Consider the following 26676-nt stretch of genomic DNA (forward strand, 5'->3'; position numbering starts at 1 on the left):
AACTTCTAGCCTTGACTTTGAGAGGAGGCCATCCTGTACTTGCTCTGTTTTTATAAGCTCAAGGAGACAACACAGACCTTCTTGGAAAAATTAAACCAAGCAGGTGAGTTTCCAGCCTTCCCCCAGGCGGAGTAGGGTTCTGGATTGCCAAGAACAGCAGCAGTTTCACACTCCGACCTGCCTCCTTGGGCTATTTAAGGCTATCGCCCAACCCCTCCTCCTGGTTCTTTTCTCGGCCGGCCAGGAGGACTCAACTTCCAAAGGGCTGAGAGGGGCCGGAGACCTGGAGTGTCTCGAAAGCTACTCTCCGTCTACCTCCCCGCTCGCCCCCATCCCAAATCCGCACTCTCCAGCTGCGTTCAGTTGCAGCAGGAGGAGTAACTGGCTGCCTCCCGAGAGGAACCAACCAACCACTCGCACTACTGGACTTTGGGTGATGTCTCTTCTCCAACCCCCCCACCCCCCCACCCCGCGCCCCCCTCCTGGTCTGTTCCGGCAAGATAGCAGCTCCTCCCGCCCTTCTCACCGTTCCATCCAGTAACAATTACTCTCACCTCTCCTTTGCCCCCTCCCCAGGCCTCCAAACTGGGGCACAACTGTAGGTACCACCCAGCCAAGACAAGATCGCAGCAGTCCAACACTACAGCCTGCCAGCGATGACGGAGAGAGTCTCGGCCTTGCAAGTCCGCTGCCCGAGAACACCCCCCACCCGGACCTCGATCTCTCCGTCCTCCCGCGAAGCCGGGGCACCGATTCTTCTGCCCCCGCCCCCGCCCCCCTGAGGCTCCGGGAGCGCCTTACCCGGCTCAACTTGACCTGCTCCAGGTTCCCCAGAGCTCAGGAGAGGGGCGCCGCGCTCGTTGCCCGGGACCATCTCTGCACCGCTCCAACCCCGATTTCAGCATTTCGGCTCGACAGCGTTTAGAGAGGAAAGTAACAGAGCCCCCCCCCCCCCTTCCCTCTCCCCGCCTCTCTCCTCCCTGGCTCTCCGCTGGGGTTAAAAGAAGTGAAAGGTATGCAAATGGCAAGCAAATTGGAAGAGCCTGGAAGAAAGGCAGCTATAATAAACTAGACAAAGAGAAAGGACGTAGGGACTAGCCCAGGAGTTTTAGCCGGGAGAGATGGGAAGGATGAGGCTTGGTGGAAAAGCGGGGACCCAGACGAACAAAAAGCGACCCTAGACCCGTCGCGGTCCCTTCTCCAGAGTAGAGAGGAGGCTGGAGACTGAGGACGGGAAGCAAGCGCCTCCGCACACCCCAGACACGGCACACAAAAGGTGACAAGATCAGCGACACGTCCCGCAGTATCAGCCGCCCCCCCCCCCGCGCCAACACCACCCCCAGGCACCGGCAGGAAAGAGAAAGAAATAAAAGCCGAGCGGATCACTTACTCTTAGGAACTGGGAGGAGCGCAGCGCGGAGTTCCACTGAGGCTCCCGCTCAGAAACTGTTCAGAGGCTATTTTATTACGATTCATTTAAATCACACCATTTCCTCCTGAAAAAAGAAATGTTGACACGGGTGTTAGTCCTGGGAGTCTCTTTTCTTCCCATTCAAGAACAAGCCAGTACAAGTGATTCTGGAAAAGGGGAGGGGACTGGCCAGGGGACAGAAGATACTTACGCGGCGCTGGGAGCAGGGGGACCGAGCCTTTTTTTTTTCCTCCCCCGCCGGCCGAGAGGAAAACACGCGCTCGCTCACGCCCGCCGCTACCTTGCGGGTGATGACTATGATAATTGGCCGAGGGACGGTGAGTCTGGACAGCAGCGAGCAGGCGAGCGGTCGGGGCGAGCGCGGGGAGCGCGGAGGGGGAGCGCGGAGGCGAGCGGCGCGGAGGAGCCGAGCGGGGCGCGGGGCGCGGGGCGGGCGCGGCGGACCCGGCCGAGCTCTGCTGCGCCGCCCGCTCTCGCGGCTGCGAGGGTGTACGGTTTCCGAGCGCTCCCTCGGCTGAGGGCTGCGCTCCACGACAAGATTTACTTTAAGACACAGCTGAAGGAAACAGGAAGACTGCACGTCACAGTCTCACTGACGTCCCCGGCCCGGCGCCCAATCGCGAGGCGCCTTCGGATTCAAGGGGGGATAGCGAGGCAAGAGAACTTGGGAGGAAAAAAAAGATATAAAAGGGGTGGGGGTGAGGGGCTGGGAAAAGAGGAGGGGAGAGGGGGCCTGCGCTCCTCCTCCCCCGCCTCCGCCTCCGGCCCCCACCCCCGTCCCCGCCCTGCCCCTGCTTCGGGGCCGCGGAGTCGCCGCGCACGGGGCCGGGCCCGAGCGAGCCCTCCGCGGCACCACGCAGAGCGGCAGACGGCGCGAGCGGCGCTGGGCTGGCGCTCGCTCTTCCCGGACGCAGGTCCTCTTTTCTCTCCCCTCCCCTTCATTTCCCAGATACAGCTGATGGGGTTTGCCCAGTGGCCAAGCGAGTGAGGGCTCCTCGGACTTGGGTGAAGGAAGGCACGGGAAAGTGTCCTGGAGAAAGTGGTATTTTTTTTTAGAGGTGGGATGGTGTAGGAGGAGGGAGTGGGGACCCTTAAATCATGCCACTTTTAAGATGATCGTAAGTCGTATCAAAAACACATGTCACTCTCGCAGAATTTTATAGGGGAGATGGGCACTGAAATACAGGTAAGGTTTGGGATTAAATGATAGATGCCTGAGGCTTCCCACAACGGCTCCGGGGCATCTGGGATTCGCAGACCAGCCCTGACTTAATCCCAGTCAACCTCCCGTCAAAATTATTGAGAAGAAGAATCTTGTTTGTATGGTTCGTACAGCAGCCTTCAAGAAAATGTTAACAAACATTACCTCGCAGTTGCCCCTCACTCATTCCACCCCAGAATAACCAAAAATATAGGTTTCAAGCGGGATTTACACAGTTACGATGCCTGAGTGACAAACTTTAAAATTTACTGGGTGAGAAATTTCAAACGCTTAATTTCAGACTTCGATATAAAGCCATAGAAAGATTCACTTTGGTTTGACACATCTTGGGGGGAAATACCCTGCAAGATTTCTTTAGGGTATGTGGGTCTAAGAGTTCCTTGGGGGTTGCAAGTTACAAATGCTAAGGAGGGAGCCTCCAGCCCTGCCGGCTCGTACGCAGCTACAACGTTTCTTTCTTTGCAGCACAGCAACCGGCTTTTACTAAAGCAACCCAGTTTTTGACTTCAAGGTCCTACCAAAGCCAGGACTTGCAGGGGCTGCAAAGCAGAAACACAGCTGGATTAGACACACTCATTCTCTTAAGTAAGGTGAGGAAAAGTATGTTTCATGTGTCCCTCAAATTTAATCAGATCAAAAGTGGAATGGTGTTGCGATTACAAGACAACACGGTGTTTCTGAGGTGTGTTACAAGCCCACGGGCCGAAAACAACCACCGGTTTCTGCGAGCACACCCAAGCCCACACCCACACCCCCCACTTTCCTCGGACAGTTAGCATTTCAGCCTGCAATTCATCAGACTGCGAGGAAGTCTTCTCTTGGAATAATGGCGATGATAACGTCCAACTCTATACCCTGCAGGAAACTTTTGGCAAGGGGTTCACACATGGAAAAGAAAGAAAAAAAGTCAGGCCGGCCAGGTTAGGTGTCCAGCATAAGAAAGGAGACTTGCTTGAGCTTCCCCAGCGTTCACGTCTTCCCTTTCGCAGCCTTCTGACACTCCCCGCGCCCCATCCCTGACACAACACACAGGCGCGCAAACACGACGTTCACACTTCCAGGGGATCCGCTTGCGGGCTACGTATCAAGTGTGCCTAATCGAGACGTGGCAATGTAGGCTGGGAGCAGAAGTAATCTATCAGCGTGCCCATAACATGCAGCATGGAATACTGTTTCTGTTGGTTGGGTCCTTTCGAGGTAAGCGGGTGTCTAGAGCAGAGAAATTTGGATCAAGGATATAGCCTTTCTTCTTTTTCGTCCTGTTCTTCTCTTGAAGCATCCCAGTGTGTACGTGTTAGAGGCAGCCCACACATAAACTGGTAGGCATAAAGGATGTGTGCCCTCTACACCTTTACACCATCTCTGCTCAGTTAGACATTCACAAGGGAGGGATGCAGGTAAGGAGGAGGGAGAACAGAAGGAAGAAAGGAAGCAGAGAGAGAAAAGATTCAAACTCTGGAAGGAATGGCTTGAACTGTATGTAGCCCACAAGTTTACATCAATTGCACCTAGCGCTCACACGCACCTTTTGCACACACCACGCTCGGGAACGGGCGGCGGGAAAAGCCCTTTATCCCTCCCTGAGTCCAGGTCGGGGTAGCCCGCTTGGCAAACAAGGAAGCGCCCCCAAACCCAGCCTTGGCGGCTGAGGCTCGCGGCTCGCCACGGCTGGTCGCGGCAGTTCGCAGCCCGCTTTAGGGCGCAGGAGCTGGTGGTTGAAATAGGAGCGCGCGCAACGCCGGGCGAGCGAGCTCGGTCCTCAGCCCAGTCCTGTGAGTGGCGTCTGCGGGGCCCTGTCCTGTCCCCTGCTGTCGGGACGCCGTACGAGCCAGGCTCTTGGCCAACCCCTCTTGCCAGAGCCGAGGCGCTCTCCCAGGTCACGAGCCGCCCTGGAGCAAGAATCTCGAGCGTCTCCCGGTTTTGTTTTCTGGTAGGGGAGAAGCGGTCAGTCAGCTCGGAGACCACAACTCGCCCAAATACTGGCTCCGTCTCGGAAACCAGCGGCCAGACCTAGGGGTCAATCCCTTCCTCTGCCCAACGGCCAACATAACCCCAATAACTTAGAAGTTAACCCAAATTCTGACTGGTCTTCCAACAAACCCCAGCCCTGCAGGCTGCGTTTACTTATTTATCTGAAGGCTGATCTTAGTCAAACTTGCAGTAATCACTTGTGCATCTGGTTCTGGGTTAAACACAGTTCACCGGGATATTTCCTGAGAGTGTTGTTCACCACCCCTCTGTTCTTTCGCAAAGCCGTTAGGTGGAGATCGGAGAGAGGACTGCTATAAGTAATTTCAACCTTGCGAATAACTGTCACCAGATCCCTGAACAAACCAATTCTGGGAATTTCAACCAGATCCAGTTGAGAGACAGACGTGGGCATGGATTTTAGGAGGATCAGGGAGATCCTGCCCGGACACACGCGCGCACACACCCACCCCTTCGGCCAAACACCAGCAGCAGCACCACCACCACCCTGAAAAGGGGAAGAGAAAGAAAGAAAAACCAACTCCAGGGTGCAGGCCGGCCTGCTTCAGGCCATCTAGAGGCAGACTGACTGACCTCCATATTCCTCCCCCGGCCCGACACACTTCTGCCCCTGTGCCCGGTGTGACGCCAAGCCCAACCTGAATTTGTTCTGAAGGTCTGAATGGGGGGAAGGGGGGCGGGTGAAATGCCACAAGATCAGTAGCAATAACAGCTGGGCATTTCTCTTCTGGGAACCCCACTGCTTAGAAGCCTCCGGAGTGATGTTTGTTTAACCAACAGCTTTCAAAGTAAACAGGCAAGTCACTCCAAAGGGGTTGAAATATAACCTTTACAAGAATTTTGGGTCAGGGTGCTGGCGGAAAAAATAATTTTTAAAAATAATACAGCCCCCACCCCAATACAGAGTCCACCACAAGAAGCCTAAAAGAACCTAGAACTGTCATAAAAATATCAATTCATCGAAAGGATTCTTTACGGTCAAGGGACCTCGAGGCAGGTCACTCAGGGGATCTGAGGGCCCCGCCCTGGGGGAGAGGGGGTCGGTGTCGGAGACTGCAGGGGCAAACTAGGACTTGATTTTATGGAAGCGGCAAAAACAATCAAAGGGAGGTACATTCCTTGCCCTGGAGTAGAAAAGAGAAGGCTGGGAGCTCCGCGCCGCCAACCCTGGCTTTGCCTCAGGCACCGAACTTTCCAATATCAAGATATTAACAGATGGCGGTGAGCACATGGAGGGCTGTTACTTACATAATCCAGCCGCTCCGCCCGGCCGCGCCGAGCCCGGCGAGGCGCCCGCCAGGTCGCGCGCGCGCCTTGAGAGGGGTGCTGTTGCCCCCCGAAATAACGTGCCTTTCTCCAACCCTATTCGGCTCTTTGAGGGATAAGATTTGGAAAGGCCCTGATCTCAGGGAGAAAAAAAAAAAGCACATCAATCTGCTGTGCTGTATCTTCAGTCCACCGTAATAAAAACGCTGGAGACCGAAGGGCCAAGGGAAGCGGAGGGTACGCTTTCGGGGAGAACGGGACATTCTCTCTCGGTAACTGGGGGTGCCAGGTAGCGAAATTTACGCAATTTACACCCCTCCCTCTTTGGCTCAAATTAGCATGTTGTTCCCTGTCACAGAAATACAAAGGCAGGCTCGGGCCGCAACCTAGAGTGGGGTGGGTGAGGGTGTGAGTGCGTGGGGACGCCTTTGCACGCGGGGGCGCAGTGGGCAAAGTTACGCACAGGCTGGGGCACCGCTACACTTCCGAGCTTCTGCAGGTTTTTAACCACTGGTGCTCGCACGCGGGGAATCCCTTTCGACTGTGAAGTCGCCTGCTGCCATCACGCCCTCAGCCACCTCCCCAGAGGCCCAGTCCCTCCCGGTGTGCCTGTGTACCTCCGCACGTGTGCTGGGGGACGTGTTTGTTGGCCGAGCCTCCTCCCTGATGGCGACTCGGAGCCGCCGAAACCCGTGAGGAATACGCCTGCGTGCGTTGGAAAAGTTTCGGGGTAGGAGGAAAGGTTGGGAGTCTCCTCTCCTGGCCCTCGGCGGAGCGGGGCTCCCTGGCCAGCGGCTTCCTGCGGGTCTCCTCCTCCCTCCCAGCCCTTCCTTCCACGCCGCGGCCCCGCGCTAGGTGTCGCGGCCCCGCGCTAGGTGTCGCGGCCTCTGGACGCTGAGAGGGCAAACGCGCCGGGCTACGGCTGTGGCGCCCAGCTCCTGGCGGAGGACACGCCCACCCTGCTCCTGCAGACCTGGGGGTCTCTGTTGCCTGGTCCGCGCCCCACGTTCCCTGCTTCCTCCCGGGCCGCTGCAGGCTTTGCAACCATGCTCAGTTGGCCTGGGCTCAGCGCACGCCCGGCGCAAGGGGCAGCCACCTGCTCCCGGCGCACATCAGATGCTGCGGGGCCCTGGGCTCCCCTCCCCCGCTGCCTCCTGTTGCTGCGGGGCGGTGGCGCCCACAGCCGGCTGAAGCCTTTAACCTGAGAGTGGGGTCTCTCCCGGGACCTAAAGAGGGGCGGGAACTTTTAGGGGACGTACCCCCCCCCAGCCACCCCCCTTTCTTGTCTGATCTAAGAATATTTGGCCGTTATTCCCAGTTTCCCTTTCTTTGGTATTTCAAGTCAAGGATGTGAATTTGCAGAGGTGTTCTCTCTATTTTCAGGGGTGTTGGGGCTAGGACTTAAGTTATCCCTGCTGTCCATATTTCTAGGCTTTTATTCAGGATGACCAGCGGCTTGGAAATATATAGGCGAAGGCCAGGCACAGAAGGAACAGAGAAAGGAGCTCCCAGTTTGGACGTATCTGTGCGGGTGGGGTGGGGGGGAGTGGCCGAAAAGTTGCATTTTGTTTAAATTAGACCAAGACAAAGTTGAAAGCCAGATTTCTATAATTTTTCTGGTAATATTTCTTTTATGAAGTATTTAAGTGTCTGTTTGTCATCATTTTGAGATCAAAGGGAAAATCCATATGCTGCATAGTTTTTCGAAATTGCTATTTAAATATGTTTTAAATGTTTTCGCCAACATGGAAAAGGCTGCTCAGACGCAGACCGGTGACAGGGAGAGCAGGATGGTCTGCTGTGAAGCAGGATTCCCAGGACCTGGCTAATCCTCACGAATCGCCAGGGGAGCTTTTAAAAAATAACGCTTTCTGGGCCCACCCCAGTTAGGCCATCAGTGGAAGGACCGAGAATCCGGGGGTCATAGTGGGTTTCCCAATTACTGCTCAGCCGGAGACTGACTCCGTGACCTGAGGGGCATTATTTAATCTATCTGAGCCTCACGTCTTTTTATCTGTTAAGTGGGAATCATATCCAACTCATCGAGTTGTTGACTTTTACAGAAGGAAGATTGTTCAGCCCAGGATCGGTGCTCAGTACAAAATGGAACCTATTTTGTCTACATACGTGTGGCCCACACACTTGAGCGGGCCCTTCCCCCACATTTTGGTGAGGCTAATGAGCTGTCGTTCCATATGTACAAGCATGCGCATTTTCACTCGTGCCTCGTGGCTTCTTCGGGTCCTTTGCATGCTCACCTTCCCACCTCTTAGGCCACAAAATATAAATTAGCATTGGTGTGTGTTTGGAAGCCAGTCTTTGTGTCCTTGGCCCTAGAACTGTCCATCAGGCCCAGTGGCAGGCAGGAGGCATTTATCAATCTGAATCTTGCTGTCTTTCTTTCTTTTTTGGTCCTTTCCTCTGCTGTATAGATGGAAACCTTTTCATTAGAAGCTGCGCATCAGACCAATGAAACCACAGGACAAAACATTCTATTCAAGGAGGGAACATCAAGAAGGAAAAGAAGGTCAACATTCCTAGGTAAAAGTAAAAAAAAAAAAAAATCATATCATTTATCATTAAGTTTTCACATGTCTGAATGAACAGCTCCCCCTAATCTACATGCAGTAAAAGGCAACCCTTCATAAAAGTATGTTCAAGCCGATGACTACAAGCACACCCCGAGGTAATTAGGAGACAGCCCAGGCAGAGACAGCTGCGAGGAGGAGAAAGATAGGTGGGAAGGCGCCATCCCTGGCTGTGACCGCAGTAGTGTGAGGGAAGAAAGCCAGAGGAATGGAATGGGCTGAACCAGCAGTGAACAGATCAAGGCAGCTGACAGTTTCAGAACTGGAGAGGGCTGTGAGCGGCTAATTAAACATCCCAAGCAAGGTGTTTTGCTGGTACCCGAAGGCTCGTGATAAGTGATCCCGGTATATTGGTGGGGAGGGATAAGGAAGAAATTGCCAGGTTGGGGGTGTCCATGGCCCCAGCCCCTAATGAAGGGACTCACTCTCCCTGAATGGGGGGAAGCCCAATCATCCACCTAGATGCCTGTCCGCTGAGGGTTTGGGGGATATATTTAGGCAGGTGCGGAAGATTTCTGCTCTCTGGCTACTCTCCATGAGCTGGGGGTTGTCAGGGGAAGGGGGGCAGGGAATGTCTGTGACTCTAGACAACACAAGGACCTCAAGACAACTAGAGAGAGACACTCATCAGCAGTCAAGCTGTAGGGAGACAGGAATCAGCTTCTGGTTTCTTACTCCCAACCACCCTCAAGGTGAAAGGAGGTCTTTGGCCTCCACTTGTGCGGGGGTGGCAGAGGCTGAGAGGAGAAGCGTGCTGGGTGAGGGACAGAGTATGGGGGGGCAGGGCAGGCAGGGGAGCTTGTAGGTGCAGCGGTAGGAGGACTGAGTGGGATGGGAGTGTGTGAGGGGCGTGTAAGGTAGGGTATAAAACCAGAGCATAGACGAAGGGGTGGGGTGGGGGAGTGGGTGTTAGCAGAAGGTGAATGGGGTGAAGGGTAGTCCATAGCTGGGGGCAGCAAGGGAGCGGAGGTGGGGGAAAGGGAGGAGGTGGGAGTCAGTTTGACTGGGGGGAACATGTACCTGGGGGCTGGGGCAGGGGGTGCAGGAAAGTGGGGGTGAGCAAGGAATGCCAGTACTCCTGGGCTGGGAGGTGCTAGGCAGAGGTGTGGCGGGAGGCAAGGCCCACAAGAGGGAGGGAGGCTAGATTTAGCCTGCTCACCCAGGCTAGGGTGAGCTCAGACTCAGACTGGGCTGGGTGGGTGGGTAGGTGGTTAGCAGGGGTGGGTACTGCCTCCCTCCTGCCCTTACAGCCTCTCCCAGACTTTGAAGACACTGGCAAGCCCATGGATCCCAGGTTGGCAGGAAGGCTTGGGACCCCACCTCATGGCCACTGCCTGGCAGACGGGACGTGGGGTTCTCTCCTGGTGGGCTGGGGAGAGGGCCTCACTGTGCCTTCTGGGCTCCAGAGCTCCCCACTGCTCCCTTCTCCAACGGTGGGGCCCTGCATGTCCCTGCGTAGCCTCCCTGTGCAGTGTGTCCATTGCCAAACCCCCGAGCCTTGCACAGGCCACCAGTGCAGGCTTCCTCCATGTCCCCTCCATCCCCACCCTAGGCCATGTTGCTCCTTCACTCCTGAGGTCCCCCTGGCGCCTTTTCCCTTCCAGATAAGGTGCGTTCACCCTTTCATCTCCTCCCCATCTTCTGGTGGTGGTGCCTGGGAGGAGCGGGGAAAGGGCGGGAGGGTGTCCATGATGCAAAGTGTTTCAGAGAAGATGGAATCATTCTATTCAACAGATAGTTACTATTTGCGAGACTGCTAAACGTGGCAATGGGTGACCCTGTTGGAAGAGGAGAGTGGACCGGACGATTCTGGTTCTCAGCCAACCAACCCGGGTGGATGCTTATTATCTGTGTTTGATTCAGCTGGGTTTCCAAAACCTCAGTTCACAGCGCTAGTCTAGAAGAATCTGGATGAGGGACGGCAGTGTCAACACCTCCTCCCCTCTCAATATTCCAAAGTTGTCTGTTAGTGAGAATGGCGAAGGATAAGTGTGAGGGAAAAAAAAAAAAAAAAGCTTTTCCTCCCCCTTTCTGAGTTGTTGTAACTGGGCTGATAGTCAAACTAACAGAAGAAAATCCCATTTTTAATACATCAGCATGGGGAACTCATAGAAGCATGAGCACTTCAAAGACTGGGACAACACAGAGCATACAAGACGCTTCTGACGAAGGAGGAAGGGTTTCGGAAGTGAGGATGGGCAGATCGCAGAAAGTCGAAGAACACGCACGGCAGGCAAAGCCTGCACAGACGACTCAGAGACAGTGGCATACAGCGGGTGCCCAGGCCCGAAGCCCTCACATTTGCTCCGCTTGATTCAAATTAGGCTAAGGGAACAGTCTGAGATTTCCTTCCTGAAGCAGGTTTTTCTGTCTGAATGTCTTGAGCAGGAAAAGGGTCAAAAAGGAGGGTCAAAGCTTCTTTCTGCGTCTTTTGTGTCTTAATAACCAGCTTCAAATCGATACCCTAAAAGGCAGCTTCAAGGTGGCAAAACCCGGGTCCCCTTCATCATACTTGTAGCATTCACTGAGCATCTTCTTTGGCAGAACTGCGCCAGCTTTTTTATACCTGCCATTTCCATCTTCTTCATTCCATAATGCTCCAGATTCTAAGACCCATCATCAATTTCAAGGTGGCCATTGGGGGAAAAGGAGACTACAGTGACCTTAGTACACAAGGCATTGTAAGCCGTACTGATTTCAGGAACAGAATAAAATAGGAGGGAAAAACCCCTGAACCTTAAAAGTGAAGAAGTGGAGGATAAGGGTAGTTCTCGCAACAGCCCTGAGAAGAATCAGCCCCACTTTATGGATGGCTAGATGGACATTAGTTGGGGAAGCTGTCACCATGCGCCAAGGCTGCGAAGCCAGTGAGTGGCTGTTGGAACTGGAACCCAGGTTTTGCCTGCAGCCAGAGCCCATGAACCTCTGCAGACTCCAAGTTTTGTCAGTGTTTTCCCAGCCCCTGTTTGGTCCTCACCCTTCTACCCCAAACACTCCTTCTTCCCCTGCCCTCCAAGCAGTGAGACTTCCAGAAGGACTATGAAATTCACTTGGGGGGGGGGGGGAGGTACAAAATAGTCAAATTACCTTTTTTTTTTTCAGATTCAAATAAAGTCTTTAAACGGTAAAAACCATGCATACCAGGTTTTGCTGTGCACCGCAGGAAGCCCGTGAATTCAAGGGTCCCCGTATTGCTGAAAATAGAATTGTAAAAAATAAAAGGGGTGGGGGAGAAAGTGAAGGAAACTAATCCTATTAAACGTGGTAGCGTGTTTTTGTGGCTCGCAGGGAGAGATTAAGCACAGGAAAGGGGGTAAGTACTGCTTCAGTTTCACTAAACTAATGTGACAACTTGTCATTGGAAATCTTTGCAGCTTGTTAGTAGATGGCTAACTGATTCAGTGGAGTTCTCTATCATTCTCTTTGTGTCTCCCACGAGGTGTTTTTTTTTTTTTAATTTTCTTTCTTTTCCTGTTTCTTTCTTGCCGTGCTGCTCTCTTTTGCTTTCTAATCCTTCGTGTCTCCTTCAAGTCAAAACATTTAGCTGGCTCTAATCAAGATTTGGTTTTGAAGATGCCCCTTGACCTTGCATTGCCCAGAGAAGCTGGGGAGGGGCCAGTTTGCCATCCTTAACCCTGGGGTCTGTCCGGTGGCTTGAAAAATAAAGCTTCTGGGGAAACCAAAAACTCTGGTTTCAGATTTCATTTTTCCTCTTTTCACTTCCTTGTTTTATGCTCTTATTCTCTTCTTGCATTTCCTTGCCAAACCTCCGTGTCTTCTCTCCCCTCTTTCTTGTTTTTCCAATTTCCTTCTTTCTTGCTTTCCCACCACTTCCTCTTTCATCTCTTTCCTAGAATTTCTTTTTCCCTCTTTAACTCACTCCAATAATTCTTATTCTTTCTTTCCTTCATGGATAAACGTTACGGATCCCCCACGATGGTAGTTCTCCCATGGACTTTGCTCCTGGTGAAGGGGCCAGCGTGGTGGGGAGGGGGGCCAGGGTCTATGGTCCCAGACATGCAGGGAACCAAAGGCTGGTCAGAATCAGGAGGAAGCAAGAGCTTTAGGCTTGGTCCCTGTCTTTCCAAAGCAGGTGTCCGGCTTGTTTGGAAATGTGGCTGACTCTGCCTCTCTTTTGCCTTGGCATCACTTTCTCCTGCTGTCCTCTGCCCTCCCCCGCTCCAACTTTCCCCACTGGCTTACCACCAGAGGCCGAGATGTTGAGTCAATGGAAAAACAACATTCGCCAACATTAAAGGGAGAGTGTTTAGAAAAGGAAGGCCCTGCTGAGGTGCAGAGGAAGCCTGTACATTAACACAGGCCACCTCTTATCTGGGGCAGCTGGGCCTGAGCTGCCTGTGCTGATTCCCTGGCTTTGCCAAGAGGCCTTCAGCAGAGGAGCCGCCTGGCGGGGTGGGGGGGCTGATGCTTACCCATCGGCTTCACCAGCACTTCCAGAGACAAAAGTCATCGCTCCCCCCCCCCCCCCAGACTTCATGGGAAAACCTGGACCAATAAGCAAAGTTCTGCAAAGGAAAATACCCCTCTAGGCCTGCTGTGGACACCACTCACCATGAACCTGGCTCCTCTCATTGCCAGTCTTTTTGAGGACTTCCAAGTTCTGTAAGGACTGGCCATTCTGACCTGAAAGTAAATTAGGAAGAAGGACAAGCTAAAGTGACCCAAAGGAGAAGAAGAAAAATGCCTGTGGCTAAGTTCACCCTGGCTCTAAATGGCTTACCGTTAAGTTTCAAGCCAGCTCTTGATGGAAAGATAAGGTAAATCCCTAATCAGTCAATAATTAACCGCAGCACCATTAATGGCCCAGTCAACCGAATCCCGCTGACACCTTCAAGAACCCTGCTCTATTGGGAGGGTTAGGTCCAACCTTTTGCTAGAAATGTCTCCTTAGCTGGCTTGTAGACCCCATTCGCAGGTCACCATAAAAGGGGTAAAGTTATTCCTGTGCCTGCCACTGCAACCTTTTCTTATGTTAACTCCTTTGAATAACTTCTGGAAAAATGCTCCCCCTCCCTCTCTCTCATGTATAGAACAGCGTGAAGGTCCCCTCTGGTTCTAGGTCAGTTTGAATCACACCCCAGTTGTGTTCTGATCGTTACTGCTTTATTCTCGCTGGAGGACCATGTTTTCTCTCCTGCCTTGCTCTGCTTACTTTGTGGTCTGTTGCTAGTGTCCGTAGATAGAGATTCCTATTCCTTGATTCTCAGTGTAAGCTTCTCTTCAATGTGAGATCAAAGGAGAAATACATTTTAAGTGATAAGCAATCACAGCTCTCCCAAAGCATGAATGTGATTTTGAATTTTAAATAACTAAAAAATTAAAAGATTCTTAATATTTGATTCTGATACTTCCTTCCAGTTGATCGGGTTCTTTTTACATTGTACAAAAGCAAATATTTTAGGAAAGGGGCATTTAGGTAGGTCTTAATTTTTTTTAATTAAAATTCTTTTGCTTTGCTCTGTATAAGATTTAGTGTATTACTGTATGCTTGTAGTTATACTATAACTATATACTATTTAGTATAGTTATACTTTAGTTATACTATAGTATAGTATAGTATACTTATAGTATAGTTATACTATAACTACAGTAATATGCTTGTAGTTATACTTGTAGATGAGAAAAATCAGTGCATATTAAGTGTGGTTTGAGTTTTTTCTAAGGTCAAGTTGTAGATCATGACCATATGCCAATCCGTGAACTTTCTTCCTCCTTTTATCTGTTCAAGCCACTTGAAAAATGTGTTCGTTTAGATCCAAGGGGAATGAGGTGTGAGAGTGTGGCTTGATACGCCTCCACCTCCACCGCAGGGCAAAACCAACAGAAGTTGCAGGTTTGGCTACTAGGGTATCAGTGGCATTATTTCTCCACCTTGAAGACGGTTCATCCAGTTACACTTCTGTTGGGTCCCCGGCTCAGCCTCTGTAATCACCAACACGTTCCTCTCCTCTCCTTGTAGAAGTCAGTAGTCTGGGTGCTCAGTTCATCTTCGGCTGTTTGGGGGAGTTGCCAATGAGAGGGAATTCCGCCAACGATCTGTGATACCCTTTTCAACAAATACAAATTGAGTGGCATTTCTTTTGTTCCCAAATCACCTATCTGTCCCTTCTTATGCGACTTTTGAGTTTCAGAAAGGTAGGAGGCCGGCTTTCTTTCCATCACATATTTGACCTAAAAAGGCAATCCATGAGCCACAGAGTACAATCTACTGCAGCCTTGTAAATAGGCTGAAAGATTCACGGGCCCGAAGCAACATGTTAAATATAAAACCAGTTAAATTCAGCCTGTTCTTTCTTTTCGCCCATGAAAACATCTTTCTTTTTTGAAAGCAGTTGATAGATGGCTAGATTCAATGTTGTTATGGTTGTTTTGGGGTCCAAGTAAAAATGGGAAAAGTAATGGAGAGACAGTGAGAAATTTTTTTTAATTAGTTGTTATTAAATTTGTAGGTATGTACATTTTGGGTCTAGTACTCTTACTTTTCGTACTACTCTTTGATTGTTTTAAAATATTGAAAAGTATGTCACTTGTGAGAGTGCCATGAAGTGAAGCAAAGGACGTACAAGGAATTGTGGTCTTGTGGCTTAGATGTTAAAATAAGGTTTAAAAAATGGAACTGGAATCTATAGGTGGAAAGTCATTTCTAATTATACTAGTAAATTTTGAGTATCACACTCAGGCTAGGAAACCTTGACATTGGCACATTTACTTACATTCACTAGGAAAAAATGTTTACCCCCTCGGGAATTTCTTAACGAAAAGAAAAAATCAATCTCCATCAATGAGCAATATTTTTCTCTCCAAGGGATATTGATTTGAACATTGACTTCACAATGGGTGAGTTATTGCCCTCAGACCCCCTGGTAGGAATTGTTAGGTGACATGTCTTTCACGAGCCAATAAACATGTTGTTTTTAGTGTAGTAATCCTGTCGGAAAGATTCTAACTCCTGAATTGGGGCCGCTTTGGCCTGTTTGAGCTTTTGTACTTTTGTGTTAAATTTTTCTATGGGATGTATTCCAAGTTTAAAAAGCATTCTCTCTCATCGTTCTACCTTTTTAGATGAGGTATGGCTTTTCCATGCTTCCGAGGGACGGTGGGGAGCAGTGAGTAATTCCCTTTGCTGCCCGCTCCTTAACCGCATGTGCTCAGCTCAGCCTGTGCTCGGGCCCGTGAGTCATGCGCCGTCATGCAAAGGTCTTCATGTTCCCCCTGCATGCGGTCGTACAACATCAGCATCTCTAATTTTGAAAATGGACCAGGTTTTGAATTCGCCAGAGCAACCACTCTGTAAAGGTCCATTGTGGTGGGTGGAGATGAAGGACAAGGTAGGGGATGTAGAATCTTGTTACACAGACGATCCTTCTTCAGTTTATCAGTCATCTCTTGGGATTTGTGTATAATGGGTTTTTTTAAGGGCACGTTTAGAGTTTATATGCGATTGCCTTGGGCTTATTCATCCATTCATTTACATCTCTACCACTGTGCTCTGCACTGGTGATACCAAGATAAACAAGACCCATCTGAGGCCCTCACAGGATGGTTGGGAAGACATTAGGTAGGATAGTGATGAGCATCCTACGTCGACACAAAATACTTAGCATCTCTGAGGCTTACCTTTGTGGCAATTTAGAGTATCGAGGGAAGAGGTGAGCCTAAGCGAGTAATGAGTCAGACTCTGGGCTTAGGAGCAGGGGGGAAGCGAGTTCATGTCCCCCCATTGCGCGGTGAGAGAAATCTTCAGTAAGTCATTGTACCTCTGGGAGCCTTAGTTTCCTTGTCCGCAAATTGGGGATTGTAGCAACACCTTATGGGATTGTCGTGAAGCTTAACTGAGAATGCATAAAAAGACCTCCGCACTGAGCCTGGCACGAAATAAGCGCTCAGTAAGTGTTTGCTAGGAAGGGGTAACACTCTCTAACATTATATTTATCGGGCCCCTACCACGTGGGCAGACCAGCAGTTTGTCAGGAGTCTCCATGGGAGTACAGGGGATGGAATGACAGGCAGCTCGTGCAGGCCCGGAGGGGACACACCGCCTCTGTGGGAGTCTGAGGTGGCCTCTTACTGTTGGAGTCCAAAGCACCTGGGAAGACCTGGTGGTGGAAGGGGCAGCAAAATTTGTCGTGACAGGGAAGGAAGAGCCTAGTATGGTAGCGATGGCCTCAAAGGAAGAGAGGGGCAGGCAACATGTTCACCGATGTTTTCTGAGGTCCCTCTAGCTTTTCCATGCGTGCACTTTGTCTGTCCGTGGCTAGATTCTATCCTCCTTATTTTCTTTGGGGACCAAGACTCCCACCTTTGTGCTGCAGCCACCCTCCTCATGGTGCCTCTTGTGATGTGGTACCTCTGCTAATTGCTCAGCAATGGGGCTAAGTCTTCACGCGTCCCTCTTCTGTCCAGGCTGGAATATTCCGCCCATTTCTTATGCCCAGTTGATGTCAGCGTGCTCAGATTAAAATGCTTGCTTTGTGTTGATTAGACAGATTCATGATTTGGGAATTGTGATCATGTTACTGCTGAAAACTCTTTGTTTTGCTCCTAGGATAAAGTCCAACATCCTGAACGTGCCCTACAAGATTTTGCATAATCTGGCCCCTGTCCACAGCTCCGGCCTCATCTCTTGAAACTCCTCATTCTCCCCATGTCTCCGTGGCACTGGACTTCCTGTCTCTGTGACTTCAGTACCACAAGCACCCGTAGACACCTGCACCTGTCTTTGAGAGATCTCCCAACTCCTTCTCAACAAACCCTTCTCTCTATCGAGACTCCAACTTTAGTGTCTTTTGCTCAGGAAAGGCCTCCCTCACCTGGTGGGTTAGAAACTCTCACGATACCTGCTCATAACACCTATAGTTTTTCTTTATTCTGCTTCTCAGAATTGAGATGAGTAAGTCATTTGAAGGTAAGCCTTGTTCATTGAACACGTATTCTTTGAATCCTCCATGTGGCCTAGGGGTCACGGATACCACACCGCGGTACAGCCCGAGTCCCTGCCCACGGCGCCTGCAATTTAGTAAGTGAGGCAATGGACAAGAAACAAATAAGATAGGATGCCATGTCAGCTCATGATAAACATTCTGAAAAGAAGTTAAGCTGGGTAAGGGGACAGAGGAGACTGACGAGAAGTTGGGGATACTAAGAGGGAACGGCTGTGGTTGTCTTGTTCAGTGTAGCATTCCCAATACCCAGCACCATGCCGGAATCCAGAAAGGACCTGACAAACACCGGCTGAATGAGAAACACACTGGTTCAGATAAACCCCAAAGAGCAAAGGGTCGTAAAGAGCGCTGAGGACTTGTATAGTTTTGCTTGTTTCTCCCAAGGTCCCCGACTGCACCTTGGACAATGCAGGCTGTGTGCTCGCTTCACAGCCGGCATGAATTCACAGCAAACTTAATTTCCTGTTAAAGTCCATTACGGTCGCACCTTGTGTGGGGTAGCATTGCATACTTTCTTCTTAATTGCCACGGGCAAAGCAGCAACTGGTTGGTGAATGAAATATTTATGCTCCGAAGTATTGGTGTTCTAATCAGTTTCTATTTATACCGATGATCAAGTCTTTCTCAGCGAGGAGGAGGAGGAGGAGGATTTTTTTTTTCCCCGGGATCTCTGTGCTTCTAAATGACTAATGAAGGCAATCTGGCCCTGGCAGATTTTGCCACGACTTGGACAGACGTAGTTCTCGTGATGCTGTTGTGTTCCTTCTCGGCTTGCTGGCTCCCTTGTTCCCACGGCGGTGATCTCATTATTGGCATTTTGTTTTCAAACGGTCATCTTCCCCATTTTTCTGGGGGGAAATCCGTGCCTTTGTGCGGCTTAAGTCTGAGCCTTGTCTCCTTAAAGGATATTTTGAAGAGTACACATCTCCCGTTAGCTTACTTTTGTTTTTATTTTGGTGGAACAGAAGGAAAGGGGAATTCATGATTTCATCATTTTCTTCTTTAGTTTGAATGAGAGAACTGGACTTTGGGGGTCAGTTTGAATTGAGATCCAGACAAATTATTGGGTCTATTCTCGAGAGCTGGATTAAAAAAAAAAAAAAAAAAAAAAGAACAGCCCTGGCTGGCGTAGCTCAGTGGATTGAGCACAGGCCTGTGAACCAAAGGGTGGCCGATTCAATTCCCAGTCCAGGGCACATGCCTGGGTTTCAGGCCAGGTCTCCAGTAGGGGGTGGCATGTGAGAAACAACCACACATTGATATTTCTCTTCCTCTCTTTCTCCTTCCCCTCCCCTCTCTCTGAAAAAAAAAAAAAAAAAAAAAAAGAACAGCATGAAGGAGATGAGCGATAGGAGTGGCTCCTTCCTTGTGCCCAGAGCACCACTGTGTGTGCAGTTACTGGGCCTGGCTTCTCCCCGGGGCCTCGCCCCTGCCCTGGGGCCTTTTCTTGTTCTGCACCAGGAGGGGACTTCGTGGCTGGGTTTGTACCACTCTTTGGATAGGAACACCAATCCAAGTCTGTACTGCAAGTTCATGTTGGCTCTAATCCAATCGGTTTTAGTGGTCCCACCCCTCTCTCTCTCTGGGCATCACTCTCTTTATCTGCACCACCAGATCCCGGACTCCCCAACAGAAAATCACATATTTTCTATCTGCCATTAACCAGCCCTCCCTTCTCCCCTCCCAGTGCATAACAATGAGGTCTCCAAATAGTCACGATTCTCAGCATGTGAAGAAAAAGGTTGGAGACAAATGGAATATATCCCTATCTCCTCACTGCTTCCATCTCACCAATTTATATATTTTCATTTTTAGTTTTACGCACTGACACGAAGCCTCATAAAGTCTGGGAAATGCCTGCTTTGTTGACCAAGGTTGGCCAGAGTAAACATGGCTAATGAATCTTTGTGGAATATGGGAGTGAATGAATGTAAAGGAGGAGGAGCCTATTCACAGGGGATTTCCACTCACTGTAAAGAAGTGAAATGAAAGCAAACTTTGGTGGTTTTTGTTTTGAGCTGCGGGCCGATTGATATGGACTGAGCCATTCAATGCACTGCATTCATCAATTTTTGTCCCTGGGGTACAGTCATGAGACTAAGACCCAGAATTCTTGGTCCCACCCCATTTGTGGCATTAAAACACACACACACACACACACACACACACACACCCTTGGCGTGTTTCTCCAACCAGGTTTTTTTTTTTCTTTGTCTGAAAGAGGCTCAGCTGGACACTGGATTCCTCACCCAGTGCCACGATCAAAAATTCAGTAAACCTCAGCTTCCTGAGATGATGTCACAAAACCCTTAAGAATGCTCACTGCTGAGTTGGGCACGGATCCAGCAAACACAATTCTTTCTGCCAGTTATTTGGGGTCCTTGACAGGTTAGGTGGTCTTTTTTTCTTTTTCTTTTTCTTTCCTTTTTTTTTTTTCATCCTCTTAAAAGGCAGTTCAGTTTACCTCTAAGCAAGACATTAGCTCTGGCTGCCCCAAATACCATTTTAATTGAAGTCTCAGTCCAAACAAATGGCCAGCCTCTTTATTAACCCCAACAGTGTAATTTTTCAGCCTCAGACCAATTCAGGGGGAAACTGTCTCACTTAAACCACCATGCAACGGAACACGACAGTTTTCCTCAATCAGTCTCTTTTCTGACCTTAATTTGAACCTTAATCTCTTCTAACCATGTTCTCTTTATTAGCTCTCATAGCCATGGCACAATACTAATTTTCCTGTTTTCAGCCTCTCAGCTTACAAAGGTATTTCGCTCCCCCTTCTGTCCCCAAAGGTAACCAGGATTTCGTGGACCTTTGGGAAACAGAAGGGAATACTTACTCTTAACATTTTTTAGGTTCAGTCATTTAAGTGGCTGCTTTGCAAAATGTTCTGTAGACTCTCAAAGTGTGTATTTCTGAAGTACGTTAAAGTTTAGGAACAAAAAAATACACTTAACTATCATAAAAACCTAAAAAGCCCTTTAAATGATTATAAAATATTTTCATCAATACACAGGTCCACATTAATAAAATTAAGTAGAAACTAAGGCTATTCTCTTGATAATGCAGGCAAAAACAATGTGGTTTTTTAAAATAATTTTTAATTTAATTATTGTTCAAGTACAGTTTTCTGTCTTTTACTCCCATCCCAGCCCACCCACTCCAGAAAAACAATGCATTTTATTAGAAACCTCTCATCTTTGGGGAGAGACCTGAGTGACCAGATAATTGCTTCAATTCCTTTCTTCATTTTTATGCTTAGATATAGTCAATGAGCAATGACAGAGAAAATCATTTTTTCATAATGACACCTTTCCATTTTTTGACATTGGTAAAATGATCCAAATTAGGAAGAAAAAAAGCACCCTTTCAATAACAATGAAAAACAAACCCATGTTTCTCTGTTTGGAGTCTACCTTAATATAGCAGGACTATGTAGGTAGAAAACCAGTGCTTATGATCATGCGCTCAACTGGATTTATTATAGGTTTTTGCACTTTCTGGCATTAGCATGAAAGCATATTGGTCATTATTCTTTATAATCTAATTGGGGGCTTTGTGTCTAGTTACCCCTGTGTTCTCCACTTAATACAATAGTTTGTTGATTGCAAAAAATTACATTTCTGTGACTTTAAAGTCCTAGAACGAGGATTGCCATTGAAGGCTGTGGATTCAGCCTCGTGTTTAGAAGACAGGGACCATGTGCCTTCTGGGTGAGAGGAGGCAGGCAGCTGGGAACAATCGTCTGTCCCCTGCAGTGTGCGGTGGCATTCGCAGCGGGCTGGCACGATAAACTTTGCCTTCATTTAACTGGCTCACACAATTAGTGGGATTGAATCAGAGTTCTCCTGGATCATAGTTTATTATATGTTATTAAATTCCATTATTCAAGGAGTGGCTGCTGTGATTGTAAAACTTCCCGGCATTTCCCACCAAGCTCCCAGCTCCATTCTTGAGTATTTTCTTTTATGTTTATCTTGTGCGTCTCTGATAGACAAGGTTACCTTTTTCTTTTCTTTTCCCTTGGTAGTTATTTAAAGAGCTAAGAGCTAATTTGAAAATACGTCTTAGAAAGGACAACAAAAATGAGATGTGAAAAAAAATGGATGACGATTCTTAATTAGTCCATTATTTGACACGCACGATTTAACATGGTATGCTTAGCATTGTGCATTCCCGAAAAGAACAAGGCTCTTTTTTTTTTTTGTATTCCAAACTTTAACTCCCTCTCATTCATTATAACCCTCCTTGTCACTTTCCATTAGCTGATTGTGACATCCTTTGCTGGAAGGGCGAGCAGGCAGATTACTTCCAAACTGGTGTAAGTGACACTCAAAAGAATGCCCAAAAGGGAGTTCTGTGATAGCGAGGAGCTCCTCAGCCCCTGGAGTCGCAGAATGTCATTTCAATAGTACGTCAGAGTCCATTGTCACATCATTTTTGTAGTAGGTTGTTAACTTCCCAGAAGTGGCAGGAATGGGTTTTCTGCTGAAACTTACATCTTATAGCATCTAATGTTGTCACGGTTTCTGATAATAGTAATAATAATAATAATAATAATAATAGTAATAATATAATTTATTGTGCCTGCCCAATCCTTCTAACCAGTGTCTTGAGTTTTACAGTTGAGGAAACTGAGAACCAAAGAAGTTAAATAAATTGTCCTTTGGTCACAAAGCTGATAAGGTCCCCTCTGCTGAGCTAGGGTTTTAACTGAGGTCTGGGAGACTTTCCATTGCGGCAGGCTACAATGCTGCACTGACTTCTAGGAAACGTCAGCCATGTCTCTCTAAATTGAAAGGGTAAAGAAATGATCAAAAAAGTATTTATTTTAATGCAACTGAAAAATACCATCACTAGGCACTTCTAAGTGGAGGTGGGAGGTGACCGAATGAGTCAGCCAGGGCTCCAACGCACGTGGATAGATTGGGCTAAAACGTGGAGAAACTGATGCTCGGATCGGATCGGCCCGGAAGATGCAAACTGTCCCCTAGACCGTCATCCCTGTCCCCCACAATCCCTCCCCTACTCCCAAAGGTCCAGCCTTGGGAATCATCCTCTCGGCCTTGGAAGGGTGTTGTCCTGGGAAGAGCTGAATGGTTGCAAATAAAAAATATATCCTGATCAGGCACAGGCAGGACCCTGATGTGAACAGAGCCAGGATTAACCCTGGCTGTCCCTCCGACCCTCGGACCAGCTTTTGACCTTGTAGCATCTTCTCCTGAGAAAACCAAATTTTCTTCATCGATCAAATTTCAGCTTCTTTCCTTCATTAAGCAAGTTTTAGCTTCTTTTCTTAGTTACCCTGGAAACATTTTGATTGTAAAATAGAGAATAGGGAAATACAGAGCAATACATTAAGTACAAGTCACCTGTCATTCCACCATCAGAGGACAATGGGTAGTCTCGTGGCATGTATCTTTCTAGCCTAGGCTGTATGGAAGTCAGTAAAACCTGCTGGGATAGACTCTGAAAATCAAACTACCCTTCTTTCAATCTAGACACTGCTACCAGCATGACACCTAGCCTCTCTGGACCCCCCTGTGTGATTTGTAAAGTACCTCCTGCATAGAGTTGTGACAGTGACCCAGTGCGTGTCAGGGAGCCGGCCCACGGGATTCACTTACTGCATCTAGTTGCTGTTGCCTGTGTGTCGGCCCAGTGCTCTTGTCTGACTTGCGTTCTGCCCATGCTCCAGCCTCCGTGACTCCAAGCCCATAGGTAAGTTCATCCTCCACTGCGATTCTGTCCCTTCTAGTCTATTTGCTTTGACCAGCCTCCCCCTCACACCCCATCAGTGATTGTCTAGGTCTCAAATTCTGTCCATGTCACCACAACTCTAACATCACCATTGCCAGAGTCTTATTTCTACTTCTGTTTGCAGGACACATTTCTACCTGGACGCCCCCCTCCCCCTGTCCAGCACCGCAGCAAAGCCGGAGTGGCCCTTCTCATTTTCATTGCTCTTGACCTCCCTGAAGGGAGACACCGTCAGGAGTCTAGGACCCTAAAGACAATAGCAGCATCAACCCGCAAATCTGGGGCTTTCAGTTCCCGACATACAGGGTGGGCAAAAATATGTTTAAAGGTGTTTATGTGGAAAATAAGAAGTAATTAATGAAACATAATATAAGAGTAAAGTGTGTTTTGCATAGTCACAACTGTAAACCTACTTTTGCCCACCCCACTGTATACTCAACACAGGGCAAGTGTATTTGTTTAAAACATTTTAAATGTAAAAAAGGATTTTTAAATTATCTTAATAAAATTCCTCTGTCTTTTCTCAGTGATCTCTGCACCATATAAATTATCTATATCTATATCTATATCTATATCTATATCTATATCTATATCTATATGTATAGATATATATATCTCTGACAGAATGCATGGAATGAGAAAGTGGATGGCCAGGGACAGGAATTGGGGAGGAGGATTATATTTAATGAATCTGGGAGTTCACGTGGACCTTTCAGACTTAAAAAATATGTTGATTTTACATGCCAAAATCTTGAAAGGGGCTTGACGGCTCACAGCTTTGGTGTATTTTTCCAGATGGCAGATGCCATTTTGTGTTTTGCATAAACTGACTAAATTTGCTTGCTCTTTGTACTTATTTCAGAGGCAACCATTCTTTGCTTTCAATGGGACAGAAGAGCTCCTTGGCACTGGAAGCCTCCTGGTCTGGTGAGGGAGGCAGGAGGGACTGTTCTGGGGACATGCGGGCATCGTCAACACTCAGACTGAGGAAAGAGCTGGGGCCTTGGCCTTGGATTATCATTATCTAAGGATGGTCAGACTGTGAGCAGATCACAGAAGGTAAGCCACGCTGAAGAACTGCCCGGAGACACCTTTCCAGTGTGCCCATTCTTATCTCCGCGGAGGACCGACAGATTCATCGTGTTCTCATTTCAGCCTGTCTGTGTTCTGCCAATTGCTAGCTGTGTGATCCTGAAAGTCAATCCCTCTGTGCTCCAGTTTCTAAAAAAATAATAAAAGAAAAAGGATGATAATAATAACACTTATCTCTTGTTGTGATGGTTCCTTGGATTATAAATCCATGTGAGGGATTTAGAACAGTGCCTGGCATATAATAAGTGTTCAAAAAATGTTGGTAATTATTATGGTGGTTGTGACTAATTTCCACGGGAATTTACATGCTTTTCTTATTTTCTGCTGACTGACCCTGTTGTACTCCCAACTTCATTACGATAACTCTTTGGGTAGTTTTTCTGGAAACAGACTGGTGACGATGTGGTTAAGTGACAGGTTTTGCAGTCAGACAGAGTCAAGTTGAAGTTCTTAAAGGAACATTCAATAGATATGCCTCCTGAAGAAGTGACTTAACTTCTCCCAGCTTCAATCTCTTTATCTACAGAGTAGGGATGATAATGATGATACCTGCATTTCTGAGAGGATTAAATGAGGCGCTGCTTGCCCAGTGTCTGGTGAATGCATAAAACCTCTTGTGTTGTGTGCGGTTATTATTTTTGCTCTTACCCTCACAGGTGTCTTTAGAAACTGGACAAGGCTCTGGGGCTCTGGCTTCATATCAGCTCCCCCCCACCCCCCCACCCCCCCCAGAAACGAAGGCAAACACAGAAATAGAAAGATGCTGTGAGGCCATGATTTCACGGGGACTCTTTAACAAATAATGACACAAAAGTGACAGTGTTGAGTCTTGGTCAACATGGGTTTCAATTCAAGTGAGAAAATTCACATTTCTGAGTAGGCCAATCCCAGTTCGTGACCCTGGGGATTATTCCAAAGGACAGGAACTACTGGGATAGGAACGAAAGCCCATTCTTTTGTTCTAAAGGGCCCAAATGAAGTTCTGAGTGGGGTAGGTTCTGGAGGAGAAATGCCTGCTCATGCCGGCTACCTCTCATGGAGGAGTGTGGCCTGAGCACATTACAGAACGTTCCAGTTTCACATTTTCAAAAATGTATATTTATTCCCTCAAACTGAAAATGTGTGGAAGTGGCAGCTTCTGTGACCGAAAGAAAAGCCCCTAAACACTGTGGTTCTGTTATCGGACAGTTGAAAACGGTCTGAATCACCTTTTCCTGCCTCATCAAGCGGTGACGACTACGACTGGTCTCTATCAATGCATCACTGTCCTCGGTTAACAAGTGAATAAAGAGAAAACAACTGAATACTTGAAACTTTTTCCCCAAAGCCAGCAGGGAACCTAAAACAAGGAAGAACACGGAACAAGGAAGGGTATTGTACAAAGCACCCACAACCTTGCACCTATTTTGTTTGCCCTCTTCGATTTGTCTTAACCTCCCCCTTGCCCTGCCTATTACTTGTAAAGGAAGAATCCGATGGGATTTGATTTGGAAGGAAAAGGCACAGAAGTGGCTTCTTTTTCAAATCTGACAAGATGACAGCCCATCTTTTCCTCTTGACCTTGTGCTTAGAAATGGCTCAGAGAGTAGAATGCTGCAATTAGTGATCATTAACAGTGAAGTAAGAGAGGAAAGTTAAGATCAAATAAGAGACAAAAGAGAGAAAGTACAGGTCAAAGGAAAGAGGAAGAGGAGTTGGAAAGAATGGGAGGAAGCTGTTATTCAAGAGGAGGAAAGAGTATAAGCCCATACCAACCAACCAAATAAAAAAATCCCCCAAACCTTTATAGTATTGTGACAGAGATGGCCATCTGACCAGCAAAGATTTATCTTCCACTTCCACAGTATAGTCTTGTTTGGGGCAAGCAATTGCTCAGCCAGAGACCACATTTCCCAGGCTCCCTTGCAGTGATGTTGGACTGTGTGACTAGTTTTTATCAGTAGAATATGGGCTGCATTGAAAAGAGATGTATTGCTACAGTTTTCTGTTAACATTGTGTCTAGTTTCTCTCTCCTCCCTACTCCCCTTCCCCACACCTTGCCCTCTCTCTCCATCCTCTGGCTAGACAACTTTGATGCCACCCATGTCTAGAAGATGTAGAGTCATTCATCATCTGCAAGGAATCTGGATCCCTGAATGACTTTTGAAGGAGTCGAGCCCAGGCCAGCTGCCCAACCAAGAATATCCACATTAGACTTTTTGTGAGTGAGAAGTAAATGTTGGTAGGTTAAGCCACTAAACTTTGGGGAGATTGCTCATTATATCAGCAAGCATTACTTACCTTGATGAATATAGGAATTGATACCAGAAGGGTGCTCATTTTCTTTTCATCTTTGTTTAAGAACCAGTTAATTGTTTCCTGAT

At 48.3% G+C, this 26676-nt stretch overlaps 2 protein-coding genes across 21 annotated transcripts in view; one reads left to right on the forward strand and one right to left on the reverse strand.

The window, feature by feature from the left end:
* The window catches only part of PROX1 (prospero homeobox 1), a 50830-nt gene extending 49349 nt beyond the window's left edge, over positions 1–1481 (reverse strand). For 2 of the 5 annotated variants that reach the window (XM_053658697.1, XM_053658673.1), the window contains exon 1: positions 1391–1481. The gene's annotated coding sequence lies outside the window, so the exon portion shown is untranslated. Of the gene's footprint in view, positions 1–77; positions 252–801; positions 887–1390 lie in introns of those variants that run through there. The other 3 variants (XM_053658684.1, XM_053658687.1, XM_053658682.1) reach the window with 2 other exon arrangements.
* Positions 1–24464, forward strand: LOC119063134 (uncharacterized). Of its 16 annotated transcripts, XR_008390343.1 has the most exons (9): positions 1–103; positions 245–433; positions 577–1749; positions 3120–3244; positions 8342–8450; positions 10050–10106; positions 17064–17423; positions 22962–23181; positions 24083–24464. XR_008390343.1 is itself a non-coding variant. In XM_053658735.1 (7 exons), exons 1-4 carry the CDS (start codon positions 1509–1511, stop codon positions 8380–8382), a joined length of 1110 nt encoding a protein of 369 aa, XP_053514710.1. In that variant the 5' UTR covers positions 1494–1508; the 3' UTR covers positions 8383–8450; positions 17064–17423; positions 22962–23181; positions 24083–24464. The 16 variants fall into 16 exon arrangements, 13 of the variants coding, with proteins under 13 accessions (XP_053514710.1, XP_053514693.1, XP_053514695.1 ...); XM_053658735.1 differs by lacking the exons at positions 1–103; positions 245–433; positions 10050–10106 and adding an exon at positions 7973–8078 and having other exon boundaries at positions 1494–2346; XM_053658718.1 differs by lacking the exons at positions 1–103; positions 245–433; positions 17064–17423 and adding an exon at positions 10232–13275 and having other exon boundaries at positions 1494–2346.
* The last annotated feature ends 2212 nt before the right edge of the window (positions 24465–26676 follow it).

This window comes from Artibeus jamaicensis, unplaced genomic scaffold (genome assembly GCF_021234435.1).
Source record: "Artibeus jamaicensis isolate MK-2021 breed Jamaican fruit bat unplaced genomic scaffold, CSHL_Jam_final contig_2170, whole genome shotgun sequence".
Taxonomy (NCBI): Eukaryota; Metazoa; Chordata; class Mammalia; order Chiroptera; family Phyllostomidae; genus Artibeus; species Artibeus jamaicensis.

Coding starts and splice junctions, on each gene's coding strand:
- LOC119063134 (XM_053658704.1), top strand. CDS start 1,509: ATGTTGACACGGGTGTTAGTCCTGGGAGTCTCTTTTCTTCCCATTCAA. Junction 2,347..3,119: donor CTCGCTCTTCCCGGACGCAG/GTCCTCTTTTCT, acceptor CTTTCTTTGCAG/CACAGCAACCGGCTTTTACT. Junction 8,451..24,082: donor AAGAAGGTCAACATTCCTAG/GTAAAAGTAAAA, acceptor TACTTATTTCAG/AGGCAACCATTCTTTGCTTT.